We start from the raw sequence: 22,432 nt of genomic DNA on the forward strand, positions 1-22,432 counted from the left end.
ACTGCTCCGATGGCTCAAATTCTGGCCAAAGATGTAACCATAAATAATCTGAAATGATATGGGGACTTTACCTAGGGACAGACAATGGAAGGACAAATAGAAAAAATCCCACCCCTTGTTCCTGGCTTAACTCCACTCTGGACTGCCAGCCTGGTGTTAAAGGAAAATTGTCAGCTTGCTCCCCCCGCACTAACTAATGGTACTGGCTGGTAGTGCGGGGGGCGCTGATCAATTTGATGCTTACTGTGCCCGGATCTGCCCAGCCGTTCGGCGTAATCTTCTATTTTCGGTATATGCTAATTAGGTGCTAACTAGCACCGGCCAGGCTAACTGGCACTCTGATGTCAGCATTTTTTGGCCGCAGCGCCGCCCAGCTCATCAATGTTCCTCCCCTCCTGCCACCTCTCCCTCTTCTCACCAATCTGTAATGAAGAGGGAGAGGGGGAGGGAGGGGAGGAATGTTCATGAGCTGGGCGGTGCTGCGGCCAAAAACACTGATGTCAGAGTGCCAGTTAGCATCTAAATTGCTGCTGAACTTTGAAGCCCTCTGATGTCTTCCAAAAGTAAAAACATGTCAACTTTATGATGTAAACATAAAGTAGACATATTGGTGGATATTTATCAAAGTTGTCCATGTTCCGCATCAATATAGACCAAACTACAGAGGGTTAGTCTGGTCTATTGTGCACCTAATTTATCAAAAGGCGCACGGCTCCTGATACATTCTGTGCACAGACTGCATGATCTATGGTTTAGTCTATATTTAAACCTGCTCCAACATGGTCTGACATTTCGGCGTACTTTCAGCCTATGCGACTTGTCGCTGAAAAGTCGCTTGTGATAAATTCAGCACCGATGCATTTTTCAATGCATTTCAGTCTAAAATAGACTAGAATGCATCATGTTCTAAAAATCCTCTAGAGCAAAAGTTACAGAAAAGTCGCACATATTTAGACAGCGACTTTCTGTGTGACAAATTTAGACAAGAAAAGCCAGTCTAAATCCTTTGATAAATATCCCCCATTGTCTATGTGAATCAATATATAATTTATTTGGGATATCCATTTTCCTTATAAGCAGAGAGTTTCAAAGTTAAATTTTTCACCAATTTTTCAAATTCATAAGTAAAAGCATCCCAGAGTTATTAATGCTTAAAGTGACCGTGGTCAGATGTGCAAAAAATGCCCCTGTCCCTAAGGTGAAAATTGGCTGGGTCCTTAAGGGGTTAAATTAAAGGGGAGAACAAATCTAACCTTCCACAAATTCTGCACACTGAAAAGGTTATCAGATGTTAGTATAAAAATATGGAAACATTTCAAGCGATATGAAACATTAAATTTACATGACCAGCAAAGGATACCAAAATCGAATAATAGACATTCAAACAGGAGAACTTCAAACATGTTCAACAATGGCGAGAAGATTTCTGTGGAATCCTACAAGGTAGCGCAGCAGGCCCCGGTTTAAATGAAGAAAGGAGGATAATTGATGTGTTTGCAATCTGTAAAAGTTGTTCATTCAGGAAAGCGTCCCAATCAGGCAGAGGTACTGGATCTAAATCAAGTGCTTGATAGAAAGGCAGTAGATCCGATAGTATTCTCACTGTTAGAAGGGAGTCCCTCCTGCGTACTTTTAAAGAAAAGGGAAATCCCCAATGATAGGGTATCTGTTTAGATTGAATAACAGCCAATAATGATTTAACCCCTTAACGACAATGGACGTAAATGTACGTCATGGTGCCGTGGTACTTAACACACCATGACGTACATTTACGCGCCGCCGTGATCGCGAGCACCGGAGCGGTGCTCGCGTCATGCATGGCAGGTCCCGGCTGCTATCAGGACCCGCCGGTAATGCCAGGGACCCGCCAGTAATGGCGGACATTCGCGATCGCGCGGATGTCCGCCAATAACCCCTCAGATGCCGTGATCAATACAGAGAACAGCATCTGCAGCAGTGCGGTACTTTGGATGATCTGATCATCCAACATGGCAGCCTGAGGTCCCCTCACCTGCCTCCTGCTGTCTCCCGTGGTCTTCTGCTCTGGTCTGAGATCAAGCAGACCAGACCAGAGCAGAAGATCACTGATAATACTGATCAGTGCTATGTCCTATACATAGCACTGAACTGTATTAGCAATCAAATGATTGCTATAAATAGTCTCCTATGGGGACTATAAAAGTGTAAAAAAATTTAAAAGAAAAAAAATTTGAAAAATCCCCTCCCCCAATAAAAAAGTAAAACGTCCGTTTTTCCCATTTTACCCCCTAAAAAGCATACAAAAATTATTAATACACATATTTGGTATTGCCGCGTGCGTAAAAGTCTGAACTATTAAAATATATTGTTAGCTATCCCGTATGGTGAATGGCGTAAAGGTAAAAAAATATAAAATAAAGTCCAAAATTGCTGCCACATTTTGTCACATTTTATTCCCCCTGTCATATACCATGGCAAAATATGTATTCATGTTGCCTTGTGATTACTTGTCATTTATGATACATGTGCTGCAAAATTTCTATCGGTATGCACAACTGTTAATTCCATTACACACCTATCTGCATCGCTGAACATTTCAAATAATCCCTTCTGTTTGGTCTAACTGTCCGGAGATGACAATATGAGCGATAGCATCCAGTGGCCAGTGGGGGGCAATTTATTCTCTTTGATCAGGGCACCATGGAGCCTACATGTCTATCGAGCCTGGGTATAGGTGTGACTAATCCTAGCAGGGGGTTCACTAACACAGCTGCTCTAGGATAGGAAAGGTAACACCTTCACAGCCAAGCAGACTCCAAGGCCTGATGTCAATAGATCAATTGTTGTAGATGCCATATCTTCCAAATATGAAATATGGGGGGTCAGGGAAGTATGCTCGCAGCCCCTATCTTGTACGGTTAGATTCTCCATCATAATACCTTTAACCCCTTAAGGACCGGGGGTTTTTCTGTTTTTGCATTTTCGTTTTTTGCTCCTTGCCTTTAAAAAATCATAACTCTTTAAATTTTGCACCTAAAAATCCATATGATGGCTTATTTTTTGCGCCACCAATTCTACTTTGTAATGACGTCAGTCATTTTGCCCAAAAATCTATGGTGAAACGGAAAAAAAAATCATTGTGCAACAAAATAAAAAAAAAAAACGCTGTTTTGTAACTTTTGGGGGCTTCCGTTTCTATGTAGTACATTTTTTGGTAAAAATGACTCCTTATCTTTATTCTGTAGGTCCATACGATTAAAATGATACCCTACTTATATAGGTTGGATTTTGTCGGACTTCTGGAAAAAATCATAACTTCATGCAGGAAAATTAATGCGTTTAAAATTGTCATTTCTGACCACTATAACTTTTTTATTTTTCCGTGTATGGGGCGGTATGAGGGCTCATTTTTTGCGCCGTGATCTGAAGTTTTTTTTAGTTTGCATTGATAGGACTTATTGATCGCTTTTTATTCATTTCTTCATGATATAAATAGTGACCAAAAATGCACAATTTTGGACTTTGGAATTTTTTTGCGCGTACGCCATTGACCGTGCGGTTTAATTAACAATATATTTTTATAATTCGGCCATTTCCACACGCGGCGATACCATATATGTTTATTTTTATTTACACTGGTTTTTTTTTATGGGAAAAGGGGGGTGATTCAAACTTTTAATAAGGAAGGTGTTAAATGATATTAATTCACTTTTTTGACTTTTTTTTTGCATTGTTATAGCTCCCATAGGGACCTATAACACTGCACACACTGATCTTTATCATTGATCACTGGTTTCTCATAAGAAACCAGTGATCGATGATTCTGCCGCTTGACTGCTCATGCCTGGATCTACCGGACAGCGAGGAGGCAGGTAGGGACCCTCCTGCTGTCCTGTAAGCTGTTCTGGATGCCGCGATTTTGCCGCGGCTATCCCGAAGAGCCCACTGAGCTAACCGGCATGGTTTCAGTTTCACTTTAGACGCGGTGTTTAACTTTGAACGCCGCGTCTAAAGGGTTAATAGCGCGCGGCACATCGATCAATGCCGCGCACTATTAGCCACGGGTCCCGGCCGTATTTAGAGGCCAGGCCCGACCCGCTATGACGCGGGGCCAAGCCGTGGCCCTGCGTTATAGATCGGGAGCGGACACATGACGTTCCAGTACGTCATGTGTCCTTAAGGGGTTAAAATGAGTCCTCACATGACCCTTGTGTATTGATCCCTGCCCGAACTGTATGCGTTGGGTAAATCATACACAATAAGGGGGTCATGTCAGGTACCCCTAGAAAGAGGATTTAATGGAGAACCCAAATATAACAAAATGATGTGGGTGCCTGACCCATGATAACAGTTAGGGGTAATTTCCTATTCTTTGGGCATAAGGTTATCAGGAGGAAGGGGGCAGAATCAATCTCTCCTGCTTGTCCTGCCCAGGGGCTGAACATAGAGGTGTCTCTTGTCCATAGCAGGATATAAAACTGCAGACCTGGGGGGACTAGGGGCGCTTGCATAGGGGATGAGATCTAATTTTGTATGCCAGGCGCCATTTCCTACCAGACCCCATGGGATAGAACTCTAACTTTTGTAAGTAAGGACTCTATGTTTTTTCCCTTTTATTTTATTTTCTGTGTGGTGAAACTTTGTCTTAATATTTTTACATGTACTGTGAATATTTTCATTTCACAATAAATCATTCATTTATTAAGTACCACCTTATGTCTGGTAAAACGGACATACATTGTCCTTGAAGAGATTGAAGTTATAGTCTTAAATTTACTTCGGCTACAGTATAGATTTGGATTAATCTTTTTCCTGTTTTTATATACTACTGGGGATAGTAGATTATATTTGGGAATTGTAGCATATCCAAATTGTATTGATAGCTTCCTGTCGGCTTGAGATTGACAGGTGGTGGCAACGATTTAATTGGGTGGTGTAAGAGGGATTTTTTATCATTTTTTTCGGTCTAGTGTAGACAAATAGTGATTTTAGAGAGAACCCTTCCACCCGCATGTCTCGGTTCGTGACACCCCCAAAAATTTTTTTAAAAATTTATTAAAAGTGAAACCTAAGCAAAAGTGCTGCTGATAACAACTACAGATCATGGTGCAAAAAATTAGCCCTCATACCTCCCCATATACGGAAAAATGAGAAAGTTATAGGTGGTCAAAATAGGGCAATTTCAAACATACTAATTTTGTTAAAATGGTTTGAGATTTTTTTTTTAAGCGGTACAATTATAGAAAAGCATATAACATGGGTATCATAATAATAAATAAAACATGTGATTTTTTACCAGAAAGTGTACAGCGTGAAAACAAAACCTTCCAAAATTTGCTAAATTGCAGTTTCTTTTCAATTTTCCCTCATAGATAATATTTGTTTGGTTGTGCCGTACATTTTACGGTAAAATAAGTGATGTGATTAGAAAGTAAAACTGGTGACGCAAAAAAAAAAAAAGCCCTCATATGGGTCTGTAGATGGAAATATAAAAGTTATGATTTTTAGATGGCGAGGAGGAAAAAACAAAAATACTAAAAATAAAATTGGTCTCGTCCTTAAGGCCAAAATGGGCCTGGTCCTTACGGGGTTAAGGACTGATCGTTGTCTCAAGGTCCTCTGTGAAAGATCCGAAAACAGCTGTAGTTTAACATCTGAATAGGGAATTTCAGCGAGAATGCAGGGTTTCCTCTTGATTTCTACAAATTACATCTCTAGGGTATCGAGGATCTGTACTTTTAGCTAATAGAGCTCGATGAGCCCTGTCCATGGCAACTATAGTGGATGGTGGATTGCCGAGAATTTTATTAAACACAGAAGAAAGTACTTGCATCAGATCTTGTGAAGAGACTGTTTCAGGAAGACCTCTAATCCGTATATTATTTCTATGATTCCTGTTTTCAAGGTCATCCATGTTAGCAGTCAGGCTCCGCAAATACTTATCATGTGATTGAACCGTAGCTTGCAAGTTTTGGACTGTATGATGTATAATGTCCTTAGCGACCTCTAGTTCGGACATCTTAGTCTGGAGAATTGTAACTTCAGCTTGTACCCCTTTAAGATCTTTTCTCCAAGAACGTTTAAGATCTACAGCGAGGGCAGATAGGTCAGCTTTGGTAGAAAGTAAACATAAGAGAGATTGTAATTCAGGATGATAGCCCAGAATATGCATAGCTGTTTGAGGACATATAGGTGATGGACGTAACGTGGGCGTCTCAGAGGACACAGATATTTTATGGTGCACTGTACAGACACTAGTAGTGGAATCAGAATCACTGGAGTAACATGGAGAATGTCCCTGGACATGAGCTGTAATCTGCTTATGAGTGGGTTTAATAGGAGTCTTGAGTAGTTTATTTTTAGCAGGGGGAATTCTGCCCTAATAAGAAGATATAAGGGGATCAGAATCCTTGAACGGACTCCATTGCAGAGGAGTCTTTTCCAGATACAGGGTCTTGCTTAGTAGTGGAGCTGGTCATGGTAGAGTGTGTAATAGGAGGAGTATGGGAGCCCTCCCCCCCCCCCCCCCCCCTGGAGTGGGAACAGAAGAAGGGGTTAAGGAAAGTTTCTGGTGAGGGAAACTTGTCTGAATAGAGGCAGTAGGCTCCGGAGCTGCAACACCAGATTCAGGCTCAGCAGAGGTGGCAGGTGACCTCATCACCTCCACTGCAGGCTTCAGCACCGCTGTAGACGGTGTAGGCCTTGACCCACCTACTGGATCTGATATCTGCGGCTGCAGAGGGTGGAAGAAGTTGAGGATCTTTGGTACCCGAAGCTGGGACGGTTTGTGATCTATTTGCTTGCTTTTTACGGTGGGTCCTCTCCATAATAGGAGCTACAGTCCCTGAAAAGAGAAGCTCATGCTGGAGCTCATCTCAGACACGTCTGGCTGCCAGCGCATCTAGCCACGCCCCCCCAGTACTATTATAGTTTTTTGCACAACTAAATAACCTTTGACATTATCTGTATATGTGATTATTTTACTTTTTACTGTGAGCTCATCCATTTGTAGGCAGTTGCCAGCTTTTGCGCCCTAGAAATATCAAACTGCACAAATCTTTTGAAATATGTTCTGTTTCTTGTAGGGTAAATGTGCCTATTGGCAACACTTGAAACAGGTTCAACTTCTAGGTTTATTATGAGACTTTCACACGGGGTGCATTTCTCTAATTTACTGTATGGGCGGTAAAGGTCACATGACTATGTAATGAACGGACTCATCGGGTATTAGTGTTTCTACCGGTCTGGTGTTATTTATTCAGAAATAATTTTTATTCCGCAAACATCTGTTCACCATTTTTAAGGGCTAATTAAGTTGAACATTGAATCAATATGCATTAAATTTCCTCAGTTCCGGTAAATACCAAAATGCATTTGTGTATTTGATGCATCCACTTTCTTCGTGAGACAATGTCTCTTATTGGAGCTCTGCTGCTCTTTATATGAGCCGTGGAGAATGTTCCTTTACAGTCTAAACGAGGCAAACTCATAATAAATGACTACTTCTTAATGCCTAAATAGGAACGCGTTGATGTCTGCTTTCTGCAGTATTCCAGAACAATTATTCTCTTAAGAAAATATTGTCTTACAAAAGATACGTGAACAGAATATGCACCATTCCGGCTGGAGAACCCATATCTGCATGCTGCTTAAGCAAACGTTTCCTCCGATGTAACTTTTTATTACTCTTGCACAATTAATTATGAAGAGATACAAAGCTTGACTGGTTAAGGCATTTAGCTTACCGCTTTCATATTCAAGCCAAACATTTTAACATGTTCCATAAAGTACAAGAGCTGCAACTGTGTGTTGCCTACAAAGTGCTTTTGCTCAGTGAAATAGAAAGAGCTTTACAGTTATTGTAATAAAACAAAGTTATTACGGCCCTTACATCTCAACTTCCTGAACCCCTGTTAGTATGACCAGAGGGTTAAAGGGATGGAAAAGTTTGGTGGAAGTATTCTGAAGAATACATTTTAAGCCTTTTTTTTTTGTTTTTGGAGCTGATGTATTTGCAGTTTTGCAAGTATTAGTGAAATTAACCCCTAAAGGGATTGTGATGACCAAAAATAAGTATTAAAAGCCTATTCCTGTCCTAATATATCCTTTAGGTAATCAATTAAGAATGAAAAGGTCAGAGTATGCATGCACATCCTTGCATCGCCACCTACGGTTACTGACTGATGTACAGGCTGGAAGCCAAATTGAGAGAACGTCTTTTTGAGCCTTGGTGCAAAAGTTTAACTTGGGTCCCCCATGTAACTTTGCCATGGCTGCCCATCGTTTTCTACTATTCTTAGCATACATTTAAATAATACAGAAACCAGATCTACACAGTAAAGAGTACAGATATACGGTATATCCAGCATTATTCTCTGATTTCACTTACCTATAATCCTGTCTGGGTGCGGAGTAGTCCCTGCGTACTGCTTGATGTTTCCAAGCCTCCTTCCCAACTTCTATTTATACAGTGGTCCCTCTAGTTACAATATTAATTGGTTCTGGGACGACCATTGTATGTTGAAACCATTGTGTGTTGAGACCACAACTCTATGGAAACCTGGTAAACCAAAATGTCATCCAAAAAGAGGAAAAGTGAGGATGAAACAAAAATAAGTAGATAACTAATACAGATAAAGCAAGTCCCTACATATAAAAGAAAGAAAGAGCTGCTGAAAGCTGTAAATCACTGTCTATTTCAGTGTTTCCCAAGCAGGGAGCCTCCAGCTGTTGCAAAACTACAACTCCCAGCATGCCCGGACAGCCTTTGGCTGTCTGGGCATGCTGGGAGTTGTAGTTTTGCATCCGCTGGGGGCACCCTGCTTGGGAAACACTGGTCTATGTAGAGGACAGGAGCTTCTTCGGGGTCCTGTACAGTACACAGTGTCCTAAAAAAGTTACATGGAGTCGCCCTTACCTGGTGTCCAAAGGAGCAGTTAACCTTGGTATAGGTAAAGAATACAGAACACGTAATACCTCCCTGTACTGTAGGGGGCGCTACCAGACACCAGTCAGTGCATGCACTTCAGTAATACAGGGGTTTTACCAGTAAATTGCCCTTTCTGATTGGTCAGTTCTTCCGGCCATTGACACGTTTCACAGATCTGGACTGTCCGTAACATTGTATGTTGAGTCTGGTTTCAAGTTAGAATGGTCCAGAAAAGACCATTGTATGTTGAAACTATTGTATGTTGAGGCCATTGTAAGTTGAGGGATCACTGTATTATGATTCCACTGAAAAGCTGCTGAATTTCATTGTAAATCATATATTTATGTAATAATGTCCCCGGTTTATGCCCATGGTTAGGACAGCATGAAACTGATGACAGGTTCTCCTTGAAGGGATTTTCCCAGACAAAAATCTGTCCTATCTACATTATGGATGATACATTTTTGATCACTAGGCGCCCCAGAAGGTGTCTGAATAGAGGGGGTGGAATTTGGGTCCTGCAGCTTTTATTAAAGTCTATGGAACAGATGGAGCAAGTGATTACGATTGACACTGAATGGAGTAACTGTTTCTTACTAGATTGTGCAGCAAGGGAAAAATATGGTTCTGTACTTCAGTTCTAGGGTTGAAGGGGTCCCTCATTAATCTCATATATTGTGGCTTAAAAGGGCTTTGCTGTGGCCACTGTGAGGCACAATAAATGGGTGGCATGAGGCACCGACTGCCACATCCCCTCATTGCCTCTTTTATTCTGCTAGCTGTTAAAAAATAGAGTTTTTAAAAAATTCCTCCTGGTCAGGCTCCTTACACTACAGAGGAGGAGCTTTTCCTTATCTGTAGCTTTTCCCGTCCTCCTTTCTGTCTACATTCACGGGGCAGTAGGCAGGCGGCTGAGATACGTAAGTATATGTGTCCCAAGGAGGAATTTCCGGCCTACAGCCTCCTGTCCTTGTGTTCCTTGTGACAGCCGGGGCACAGCAGGCTAGTAATGCTGCTTCGCTTTTACTGAAAAATACAACAAATTCTGCTCTTATAGTGCTTCCTAGATTTAGACATTACTTCAGAAGTATCATTAAGAAGTTTATATAGAACCAGAGTACCCTCTTTCTGGTTTTTTGAAAAGGTTATATATTTTTGGCATAGAACATAGTTTGGATGGAAGCTGTAAATAAAAATAAAATAAAAAAACTTTCCTGTCATAAACAATGTTGATAATATATTAAAAGACGATTGTACCAATAAAAAAAAAAGTGTTGAGAAACATATAAAAGTCCCTTATTCCTCCAAAAGTGAGAACAGTCAATATTTTGGGCACATTACCTACAATTATTAATTATTTCTTATTCCTCATGACTCCTCAAATCCAATCCATGAAGGATATTAGAGATTATTCTATGGTGTTTTGAATCCAAGATACTGTCATGGCTGTAAATGTTGGCACCCCTGAAATTTCTCATGGAAATGAAGTATTTCTCACAGAAAAGGATTGCAGTAACACATGTTTTGCTATACACATGTTTATTCCCTTTGTGTGTATTGGAACTAAACCAAAAAAGGGAGGAAAAAAAACAAATTGGACGTTATGTCACACCAGACTCCAAAAATGGTCTGGACAAAATTATTGGCACCCTTTCTAAATTGTGGAAAAATGATTGTTTCAAGCATGTGATGCTCCTTTAAACTCACCTGGGGTAAGTAACAGGTGTGGACAATATCAAAATCACACATGAAAGCAGATAAAAAGGAGATAAGTTCACTTAGTCTTTGCATTGTGTGTCTGTGTGTTCCACACTAAGCATGGGCAACAGAAAGAGGAGAAGAGAACTGTCTGAGGATTTGAGAACCAAAATTGTGGAAAAATATCAACAATCTCAAGGTTACAAGTCTCATCTCCAGAGATCTAGTTTTGCCTTTGTCCACAGTGCACAACGTTATCAATAAGTTTGCAACCCATGGCACTGTAGCTAATCTCCATGGGTGTGGACAGAAAAGAAAAATTGATGAAAGGTGTCAACGCAGGATAGTCTGGATGGTGGATAAGCAGCCCCAAACAAGTTCCAAAGATATTCAAGCTGTCTTGCAGGCTCAGGGAGCATCAGTGTCAGTGCAAACTATCCATTGACATTTAAATGAAATGAATCGCTATGGCAGGAGACCCAAGGGGACCCCACTGCTGACACAGAGACATAAAAAAGAAAGACTATATTTTGCAAAAAACAACTTGAGTAAGCCAAAATCCTTCTGGGAAAACATCTTGTGGACAGATGAGATCAAGATAGAGCTTTTTGGTAAAGCACATCATTCTACTGTTTACCAAAAACATAATAAGGCCTACAAAAAAAAGAACACAGTACCTACAGTGAAATATGGTGGAGGTTCAATGATGTTTTGGGGTTGTTTTGCTGCCTCTTGCACTGGGTGCCTTGAATGTGAAGGCATCATGAAATCTGAGAATTACCAACGGATTTTGGGTCGCACTGTACAGCCCAGTGTCAGAAAACTGGGTTTGCGTCCGAGATCTTGGGTCTTCCAGCAGGACAATGACCCCAAACATACATCAAAAAGCACCCAGAAATATATGGCAACAAAGCGCTGGAGAGTTCTGAAGTGGCCAGCAATGAGTCCAGATCTAAATCCCATTGAACACCTGTGGAGAGATCTTAAAATTGCTGTTGGGAAAAGGCGCCCTTCCAATAAGAGACCTGGAGCAATTTGCAAAGGAAGAGTGGTCCAACATTCTGGCTGAGAGGTGTAAGAAGCTTATTGATGGTTATAGGAAGCGACTGGTTTCAGTAATTTTTTCCAAAGGGTGTGCAACCAAATATTAAGTTAAGGGTGCCAATAATTTTGTCCAGACCATTTTTGGAATTTGGTGTGACAGTGTCCAATTTGCTTTTTTTTCCTCCTTTTTTTTTGTTTAGTTCCAATACACACAAAGGGAATAAACATGTGTATAGCAAAACATGTGTTACTGCAATACTTTTCTGTGAGAAATACTTCATTTTCTAGAAAAATTTCAGGGGTGCCAACATTTACGACCATGACTGTATAAGGAATACAATTTAGGCTATTTTAACTTGGTGTAATTTTAAGGGTGCGTTCACGCATACAGGATCTGCTGCATACTTTGTGCAGCTGATTTTACTACCCATTAATTTCAATGGGTAGCAAAATATGTAATCTGTGGCAGGAATACAAGGCATACACTTAGCTTTACTGCTGTGGATTTTCACTTTGTATAACTGCAAATTGTGTTGTGGTTTTGGCCACAGATTTTAATATTTTATCAATTGTATTATTTCTGGTGTTTATCCTTACTGAAATTTGATGTAAACTTTGAAGGGACTCCTGTCTCTGTGGAGATTTATGCTTGACAGACACCTTCAAATCTGACTTTAGTTCTGCCAGAAAAATGGGACCCTGCAAGAAATCTCTATTTGTAATTGATATAGTATGACAATTGACTTAAATACTCCTGTAATTTCTTTGAGCTTCATTGAACTATCAGGGAATAAAGTTCTGCATAATATTGATTTATTCAATTTTTTTTTCTTTATTATACTGCATTCTATATTAACCTCTTATTGCATCAATGTGGTCCCTCACTAATGCTTTAACCTGTCCAGGTCCTCGAGCCCTGGTACTTAAAGGGGTACTCCGGCCCTAAGACATCTTATCCTTTATCCAAAGGATGGGGGATAAGATGTCTGACCACAGGGGTCTCGCTGCTGGGGACCCCCGCAATCTTACATTCAGCACCCACCTCGGGGAGCTGCACGCCGCGCTGCCAACTCGGCATCTGCGTGTGCCGTTACTCCCCCTCTCATAGACTTGCATAGCGGAGGCGGGGCGTGACGTCACACGGGGTGAGTCGTGATGTCACGATACTCTGGCCCTGTGGTCGTCACATGGCAGTTTCTGAGCTGGGAGCGTGGCATGCAGCTCCCCAAGGTGGGTGCTGAATGCAAGATTGCAGTGGGTCCCCAGCAGCGGGACCCCTGCGGTCAGATATCTTATCCCCTATCCTTTGGACAGGGGATAAGATGTCTTAGTGCCGGAGTACCCCTTTAAGGACCAAGGGCGTACATGTATGCCCTGGTCCCGTTTACGGGGTTTAAACCTTTCTCACCAGAGGAGAACTGATTAAACCAAGTGGGTCCCGGTTGCTACGGGCAGCCAGGACCCACGGTAATGCTGGGCACCACTGATCAGGCCGATGCCCGGCATTAACCCTTTAGACGCCACAATCAAAGTTGTTTGCGGCGTCTAAAATAAAAATGAAACTATCCCAGCAGCTCAGGGGAGCTAAAATAGGGACTATCACGACAAAATCGCCATGTCCCCATCAGCTTACTGGACGATGGGTGGGTCCTCACTTGCCTCCTCTTCATCTGTTCGGCGATCTGCTGCTCCAAGCCTGCTCAGCAGGCTAGAGCAGCAGAGCGCAGAGAACACTGATCAATGCATAACAAGGCAGTAAGGTGGAGTTTGTTTTCTTTAACAGTCTTTTTCTTTTACCAAATTATTCTCATTTTATCTATCCAAATACTATTACTACCTAAGTCTGCAGCTCCTATCCAACTTTATTACAAGTCAAAATGTTACCTATTTAACTATTTTAACTATTTTAAATGATAATCTTTGTAACTGGAATACTTAAAAAAAAAAAAATAATTAAATAAACACTCTGGCTTTGCCTTGCTAATCATACAGCTAGCAGTGATCAGTACTATGATAGTACATTGCAATCTATTGATTGCTATAAATAAAATGATGTAAAATAAATAAACATTTTAGAAAAAATACAGTTATATGGGACAGAATAGGACAATTTTAAGCTTACTTATTCTGTCAGAAATCAGAAAAGTTTGCCTTTTTTTAACCCCTTGATGACCCATGACATATTGATATTTCATGGGTCAAGTGAGGGAAATATGTCGCGGGCCCTCTGGTAATGATGGACATCGGAGCTAAATGGTTAAATGCTGTGATCAATAGATATCGCAGCATTTATACATCAAATGCCAGTAATCCCTGGTGTCTAGGGGTTGTAATTGTCGGCTGCTGATGAATTGCTGTGGAAAACCTGGGACTTACCTGTTCTTCCTGGTGCTCGGTGGAACAGCGAAGTAAAAAAAAAAGTTTTTACATATATATATATATATAAAAAATCCTAATAAAAATTCAAATCACCCCCCTTTTTCCATTTTCAAAAAAATATAAATAAATAAACATATTTGGTATTGCCATGTGCGTAATTGTCTGAACTATTAAATTATGGTGGTCCGGACCCTGCACAGTGAACGGGGTAAACGCAGGGTGTAAGGAAGGGCGGGGACCGGACCCGGATGCCTGCTGAAATCATTCAACAGAGGCACCCCGTGCAAACCCCTGGAGGGCCCTGAGACCCCCTCCTGTTGGCGTTCAATGCAAATCGCCAGTCAATTCAGACCGGCGATTAGCGGCGATTCTGGGTCAATCGGGTTTGGGTCAATTCTGGGTCAAAAGGGTGATGGGTGGCATCCTAGATGGCACCTATCACCCTTTACCAGCAGGATCATGTGATCGGTTGGTCGGAACGATCACTGTCCTGCTGTGCCGTGATCGCCGGTGATCGGGGCGGCGATCGGAGCCTTACTTTCTTCGGCGGGGGTCCCTTTCAGACAGCAGCAGGATCAGGACGGCAGTGGAGGTGGCAGGATAAAGCAGGAGATGAGGCCTGTTCGCTTTCTGATGTTGCTAAGCAGCAACTCCATGCATGCACAGCCAAAGCTGTTTTTCAACAGCTGGAGGCACAACTATAACTCCCAGAATGCCCTTTGGCGGTCCGTGCATGCTGGTAGTTATAGTTATGCAACAGCTGGAGGCACATTTTTTTTCCTATGAAAAAGTGTGCCTACAGCTGTTGCATAACTACAACTCTCAGCATGCAAGGACAGCCAAAGGGCATGCTGAGAGTTGTAGTAATGCGCCTTCAGCTGTTGCATAACTACAACGGCCAGCATGCCCTTGGGCTGTCGGTGCGTGCTTGGAGCTGTAGTTTTGCAACAGCTGGAGGCACACTGGTTGCAAAACCCTGAGTTAAGTAACGAGCTCTGGTGCATAACTACAACTCCCAGCATGCACGGACAGCCAAAAGGCATGCTGAGAGTTTTAGTTTTGCAACAGTTGGAGGTTTGAAACAGTGGTCCGTGAAAATTAAATATTAAATTTTTCATTTGCACAACCCACTGTTCCAAAGATCTGTCAAATGGCAGTTTCGAAAATGGGGTCACATGTGGGGGGGTCCACTGTACTGGCACCATTGGGGCTTTGTAAACGCACATGGCCCCCAACTTCCATTCCAAACAAATTCCCTCTCCAAAAGCTCAATGGCGTTACTTCTCTTCTGAGCATTGTAGTTTGCCCGCAGAGCAGTTTACGTCCACATATGGGGTATTTCCATACTAAATTTGGGGAGACCTTTTCTCCTATTACCCCTTGTGAAAATGAAAAATTTGGGGTAACACCATAATTTTAGTGAAAAAAAAAATCAAAGTTTTCATTTTCACATCTAAATTTAGCGGCAATTTGTCAAACACCTGTGTGGTGTAAAGGCTCACTGTACCCCTTGTTACATTCCTTGAGGGGTGTTGTTTACCAAATAGTGTGCGCTTTGATATTTTTTTTCTTCGTTTTTTTGCTCTTCTGGCACCATAGGGGCTTCCTAAATGTACATGCCCCCCAAAAACCATTTCAGCAAAATTCACTCTCTAAAATCCCATTATCGCTCCTTCCCTTCTGAGCCCTCTACTGCGCCCGCAGAGCACTCTACATCCACATATTTTACCCACACTCCTTTTACCCCTTGTAAAAATTCTAAAACTGGGTCTACAAGAACATGCAAGTGTAAAAAATGAAGATTTTGAATTTTCTCCTTCACTTTGCTGCTATTCCTGTGAAACACCTAAAGGGTTAACACACTTACTGATTGTCATTTTGAATACTTTGAGGGGTGCAGTTTTTATAATGGGGTCATTTATGGTTTTTTTTTTATATGAAGGCCCTTCAAATCCACTTCAAAACTAAACTGGTCCCTGAAAAATTCCGATTTTGAAAATTTTGTGGAAAATTGCGACAGCAGCAGCTGTAAATATGCTGCGTATCCCTCGCTCACCATACATACAAGGCTTTCCGGCGGCAGCCCTATGTGTGTAGTGAGTTTTGGAGGTGGAGCTGTGCTTCACAGTCACGCCGGCACACAGCTTCTCCTCCAAAACTCGCTGTACACATAGGGCTGCCGCGGGAAAGCCTTGTATGTATGGTGAGCGAGGGATATGCAGCGTATTTTTCGCCGCGTATATGCCAGGTGGGAACGTGCCCTTAAAGTGACAGTGGTCAGATTTGCAAAAAAATGCTCTGGTCCTTAAAGTGAAAATGGGCTTGGTCCTTAAGGGGTTAAAAGTTACAGCTCATGGCGCAAAAAATAAACCCTAACGCTAAGTTTCAACTTTTTTTTTTTTTCCACTTCTGACTTTGGCTCAACAACTGCAGTGGCAGCTATCCAAAAACTGCCAGAAAAAAACCCAAGTGGAAACTTAGGCTAATACAGCTCTGGAGATGGAAAAATAAAAGTTACAGGGTTCAGAACATAGCATTGAACAAACTTTTATATTTATTTAGTTTGCTATTTTTAGTTTTTTTTTTTACCATAAAGGAAACCAATTTATCCAAATTTGGTATCATCGGAATCGTAGGGACCCATAGAATAAATTAAGCCTGTCAGATTTATCATATTGTGAACTCAGGAAAAAATGAATACTCCACAAAATTGCGCATTTCCATATTTTTTCTATTTTGCCTTACATTTATTTTTTTTCTTGCTCCGTAATACATTGTATGATAAAATTAAGTTTGTCAATGAAAAGTAAAACGTGCCTTACAAAAAGAAGCCCTAATACAACTTTGCCAGTGGAATGTTAGGAGGAAAAACTTTAAGCCAAAGAAATTTAGCTGGGCCATGAAGGGGTTAAAGTAGTACACTAATAAAGTATGTAAATTAAGATACCCCCACACACAATTTGCAAATTGCCTTTCATCTGTGGATGGAAAAATGTATATGTCTTAAAATGTAAGGAGGAAAAACAAAATGCAAAAGTAAAAATTGTCTGTGTCCTCTCCACCACTGGTTACAGATAAGCAAACAAAAGAGAATGAGCAGGCATTAACATCTTAATCATTGATAAATAAATTAATCGCGGCTTAGTGGTCATTAAAGGACATGTCCGGTGCTCACTTTTCTTATTGTATCCGTTCCGGCCTGCAAAAAAGAAAAAAGAAAATAAGCTTTCTTTTGCCTGCCTAGGCTCCCCCGGTGCTCTGGTACAGGCGTTCGGTCCCCGGGCTGTATTCTTCTTACTTCCTGTTAGCCCGGCACGTCACACAGAGCTTCAGCCTATCACTGGCCGAGGCAGGACATTGCTGCGGCCTGTGATAGGTTGAAGCTCCGTGTGACGTGCCGGGCTAACAGGAAGTAAGAAGAATACAGCCCGGGGACCGAACACCGGTACTGAAGCATCGGGGGAGCCTAGGCAGGTAAGAGAAAATTTGTTTTCTTTTATTTTTCAGCCCGGAACGGATAAAATAAGAAAAGTGAGCATCGGACATCTCCTTTAAAGTGGAGTCCACTCTTTGTGGCAGGTGTTGGCATGTTGAGAGGGATTTAAAGGGGTACTCAGGTGGAAAACTTAAAGTTAAACAGTTAAAAGTTAAAGTTAAACAGATTTGTAAATTACTTCTATTATAAAATCTTAATTTTAAAAGGATAATAAAAATAAACATATGATGTTATATAGTGAACTATCCAAACAACTCTGGTATCTCTGTCTGTCTGTCTCTGTCTTTCTCTGTAGCTGTCTCTACAAAACTATACAAACAATACTTATTGTACTGTGACAGCTAGGCTGGGCAGATTACTATCTTTGCATGATAAAGAGATCTGTCTCAGGTGCAACAGATCCACTTTTAATAAACTTTTTACTACTTTTTAAAATGCCTGATTTATTTCTAAGCTATATCATCTTTTGTATTCCTGTTTATGTGCTAGGGTTATCTTCCAGCAAATGTGGAAAGGAGGGATGGTACACTGAAGAGAAAGCAGAAGGAGTACTTTGCCTTCATAGAACAATACTACAACTCCAGGAATGATGAAGCAAATCAAAGCACATATAGACAGGTAAATAGTGATTGTTAAAGTTTGCTATCTTATCAATAGGTATAAATAAAATTGCATGCGCAGTGTAGCTGCATAGAACCACTTTCCCCACACAACTATAGATTTCTTGTCATTTTAACTTGAAACATTTGGTCACTGCAGCTTTGGGATGTTAGGTTTAGGATGATGCTAAGCGAGATCTGCTGCAAATCATTTAGAATCACTTCAGTCCCTGCTTAGCAGCATATTGTCTCTTTCTGAGCATGTACTTTTACCGACAAAGTGGTATTATCTCAACTTTTGCCGACAGAATGTCAATTGTCCATGTTTTGGGCTCTGTATACACCATGTTCACCAGCTTTCTTAGGAGACTCGTTCTCTCTATACTTGAGATGGAAGCCTGTGATGGATGTATCTGTCAACCATTGGGTACCATAATAAAATAGAATTGTATCTAGCACAATATGGTGCAGTGGCCCTCTCTACAGGAAAATGCAGTCTTATAGGCTTTCCTGTACATTCGAGAAAATGATGTGCTGACTCTTAACAGCCTGTAGACTATTGATATGTTTGACAAATACACTGGCAGCTTTTCCTAGTGTATGCTGTAACGGGGCATTTCCATCTCAAATATAGAATGAATGGAGCACTGACCACACATGCGATGCACTCCACTCATTCCATGATGCATTTGTGGATTGCTCTCAAAATCTGTGGGGGTCCCAGCAGTCGGATGTCCAGCGATAAGCTTCCTATCCCCTGTCTTGTGGTTAAATAGGATAGGACTTCGGAAGTACATAGGATCGTTCGGCGTTGAAGGGAATAAAATAATCAGGACAATGGGACCTTCAGGTGAGTAACTTTTAAGGGACCAGTATACAATGCATTTCGCTGTGCATGTACAGCGAAACGTATTGCATGCTGGTCGATTAAAAGTTACTCACCTGAAGGTCCCATCATCCTGATTCCTTTATTCCATTCAACGCCGAACGATCCTATATACTTCCGAAGTCCTATCCTATTTTTACACTTATTTACATGTGTAAATTACATGCAGATGGGGCATTCCTTCAATACATGCTTTACATTGTTGTGTATGTTACACACCTGCCTCTAGGAAGCGGCTTTCTCCCCCCCCCCCCCCCCCCCGGGTTTACTTGAGGTCCCGCACATGAGAGCGCCTTTCCACCTTCTTTTTTCTGTCTTGTGATTAGAAGAAATCTATTTGTGAGAGGAATAAGAGGAACACCCCTTTTAAATGGAGTCTACAAATGCATTGTGTACTTTGCCTTAAATGGACACAAACATTAATTAATCACATTTTGTTAACTGTTTCACATGTACTACTAAGAAAGTGGTCTATGTACTTGCTATATGTGACTAATGTTTACAGTAGCCAAGCATAGAATAAATAAATGTAGTAGCAAAGTATGGAATAGGTAATAAACTACACTATTCAATAAGCCAGATTTTGTAAAATAAAAACATCTATTAAATAGATTCTTAAAGGTGTTGTCCGGTGGAATTTTTATTCATCTTTTATCCCAGTCTTCCTATTTAAAACAAAAAAACTTTAACCTTACTCTGCTACCTCGTATTCCTGGTAGCAGGGCGCTCTATCTGCGGCCGGTGACACTGCTTTCCCACAAGCTGCAGATCATTGCGTTTGCAGCCACAGAAGCTCGCCGCTTACCAAACACTGGCCGAGGCGGGACATCACTGTGACCAGTGAGTAGCTGAGCTTCACCTTAAGTCATGTTTTTATGGTTTTAAAAGGTAGGCTGGGGACAATAAATAAATATTAGTAATAAGTTATGCAGATCATTTTTCAATCTTCTGTTGTATTTACATTTTTAGTATCCAAAAAAAAGTTTCTGACCATTTGGTGATTTAAGATTCTAAATCTGCAATTTTTGTTCACCTGCTGAAGAGCATTTTACAGCGTATACGAGAAATGTAATGCAGTGTATTTACAAAGTTAAATAACATTTTAAGCTGAATGATGTTAAGAAGGGAACATGCACTGCATTGAAGTTTTCTAGGTAAAACTTACTGACTTAGGGTAGGTTTATATACAGCGCATTCAAACCGTATTTGACAGAGCGACTGCAGAGCAAGCGCCCCTGCTGCGGCCAGGTAGCTCAGTGTGTCAGCTTGTGACTTGCGGTCAGGAATCAAGCGGAGACAGAGCTGCAGGTCCCTCTGTGATTGCCAGCAGCGGATGCACTGTGTGTGACCTTACACTTAAAGGTTAGGCTAGATTTCATAGTAAGTGCAACCATACAGCAGCAATTCTGCTTATACTGGAGGTAGCCTCTGAACAGCTGCCTGCATGGCCTACTGGAAAACACCATGCAACATTCAAACTGCACCTTTCTGCTATGCCCCAAAGGCCCAGAAATGTTAGTGTCTAAACTTAGATGCTAACACACTGCTTGGGTTAATATGCAATTATCCAAAAAAACATTGTATGTTGCAGAAAAACTAAATTTTTTAAAATATTTTTTGCAATTTGTTTGTGAATGATAGCTCTTATATTAACTGTTTGAGTATTACCAGGACATGACATTGCAAACAACATTTCAGAAAGTTGTGCCTTTTTCCGTAACAAAAGCCTTTTATACTTTGCTTAACCCCTTAAGGACGCAGGACGTAAATGTACGTTCTTGTGAGGTGGTACTTAACGCACCAGGACATACATTTACGCCCTGTGCATAACCGCGGGCATCGGAGCGATGCCCGTGTCATGCGCGGCTGATCCCGGCTGCTGATCGCAGCCAGGGACCCGCCGGCAATGGCCGACGCCCGCGATCTCGCGGGCGTCCGCCATTAACCCCTCAGGTGCCGGGATCAATACAGATCCCAGCATCTGCGGCAGTGCGCAATTTAAATGAATGATCGGATCGCCCGCAGCGCTGCTGCGGGGATCCGATCATTCATAACGCCGCACGGTCCCCTCTCCTTCCTCCGTCCGGCTTTCGGCGTCTCCTGCTCTGGTCTGTGATCGAGCAGACCAGAGCAGAAGATGACCGAAAACACTGATCTGTTCTATGTCCTATATGTAGAACAGATCAGTATTAGCAATCATGGTATTGCTATGAATATATGGGGACTATTCAAGTGTAAAAAAAAATGTAAAAAAATGTAAAAGTAAAAGTAAAAAAAAGTGAAAAATCCCCTCCCCCAATAAAAAAGTAAAACGTAAAAAAAGCGTAAAAATTTTTTTTATAGACATATTTGGTATCGCCGCGTGCATAAATGTCCGAACTATTAAAATAAAATGTTAATGATCCCGTACGGTGAACGGCGTGAACGAAAAAAAAAAGTCCAAAATTCCTACTTTTTTAATACATTTTATTTAAAAAAAAAATTATAAAAAATGTATTAAAAGTTTTTTATATGCAAATGTGGTATCAAAAAAAAGTACAGATCATGGCGCAAAAAATGAGCCCCCATACCGCCACTTATACGGAAAAATAAAAAAGTGAGAGGTCATCAAAATAAAGGGATTATAAACGTACTAATTTGGTTAAAAAGTTTGTGATTTTTTTTAAGCGCAACAATAATATAAAAGTATATAATAATGGGTATCATTTTAATCATATTGACCCTCAGAATAAAGAACACACGTCACTTTTACCATAAATTGTACGGCGTGAAAACCTTCCAAAATTAGCAAAATTGCGTTTTTCGTTTTAATTTCCCCACAAAAATAGTGTTTTTTGGTTGCGCCATACATTTTATGATATAATGAGTGATGTCATTACAAAGGACAACTGGTCGCGCAAAAAACAAGCCCTCATACTAGTCTGTGGATGAAAATATAAAAGAGTTATGATTTTTAGAAGGCGAGGAGGAAAAAATGAAAACGTAAAAATTTAATTGTCTGAGTCCTTAAGGCCAAAATGGGCTGAGTCCTTAAGGGGTTAAAAAAATAAAGGGAACACTTAAACAACACATTGTAACTCCAAGTCAATCACACTTCTGCGAAATCACACTGTCCACTCAGGAAGCAACACTGATTGACAATCAATTTCACATGCTGTTGTGCAAATAGAACAGACAACAGGGGGAAATTATAAGCAATTAGCAAGACCCCCCCCCAATAAAGGAGTGGTTCTTCAAGTGGTGACCACAGACCACTTCTCAGCTCCTATGCTTCCTTGCTGATGTTTTGGTCACATTTGAATACTAGCGGTGCTTTCACTCTAATGGTAGCATGAGATGGAGCCTAAAATCAACACAAGTGGCTCAGGTAGTGCAGCTCATCCAAGATGGCACATTAATGTGAGCTGTGGCAAGAAGGTTTG

General features: G+C 41.1%; 1 protein-coding gene across 5 annotated transcripts in view; it reads left to right on the forward strand.

Moving 5' to 3' along the window:
- TBC1D22A (TBC1 domain family member 22A) overlaps positions 1-22,432 on the forward strand; it is a 576,359-nt gene that overhangs the window by 124,722 nt on the left and 429,205 nt on the right. For all 5 annotated transcript variants that reach the window (XM_056573700.1, XM_056573701.1, XM_056573702.1 and 2 more), the window contains exon 6: positions 18,015-18,143. In XM_056573700.1, coding sequence (XP_056429675.1) covers positions 18,015-18,143 — 129 coding nt within the window. The remainder of the gene's footprint in view (positions 1-18,014; positions 18,144-22,432) is intronic.

The sequence above is a fragment of the Hyla sarda genome, chromosome 4 (assembly GCF_029499605.1).
Source record: "Hyla sarda isolate aHylSar1 chromosome 4, aHylSar1.hap1, whole genome shotgun sequence".
Classification (NCBI taxonomy): Eukaryota; Metazoa; Chordata; class Amphibia; order Anura; family Hylidae; genus Hyla; species Hyla sarda.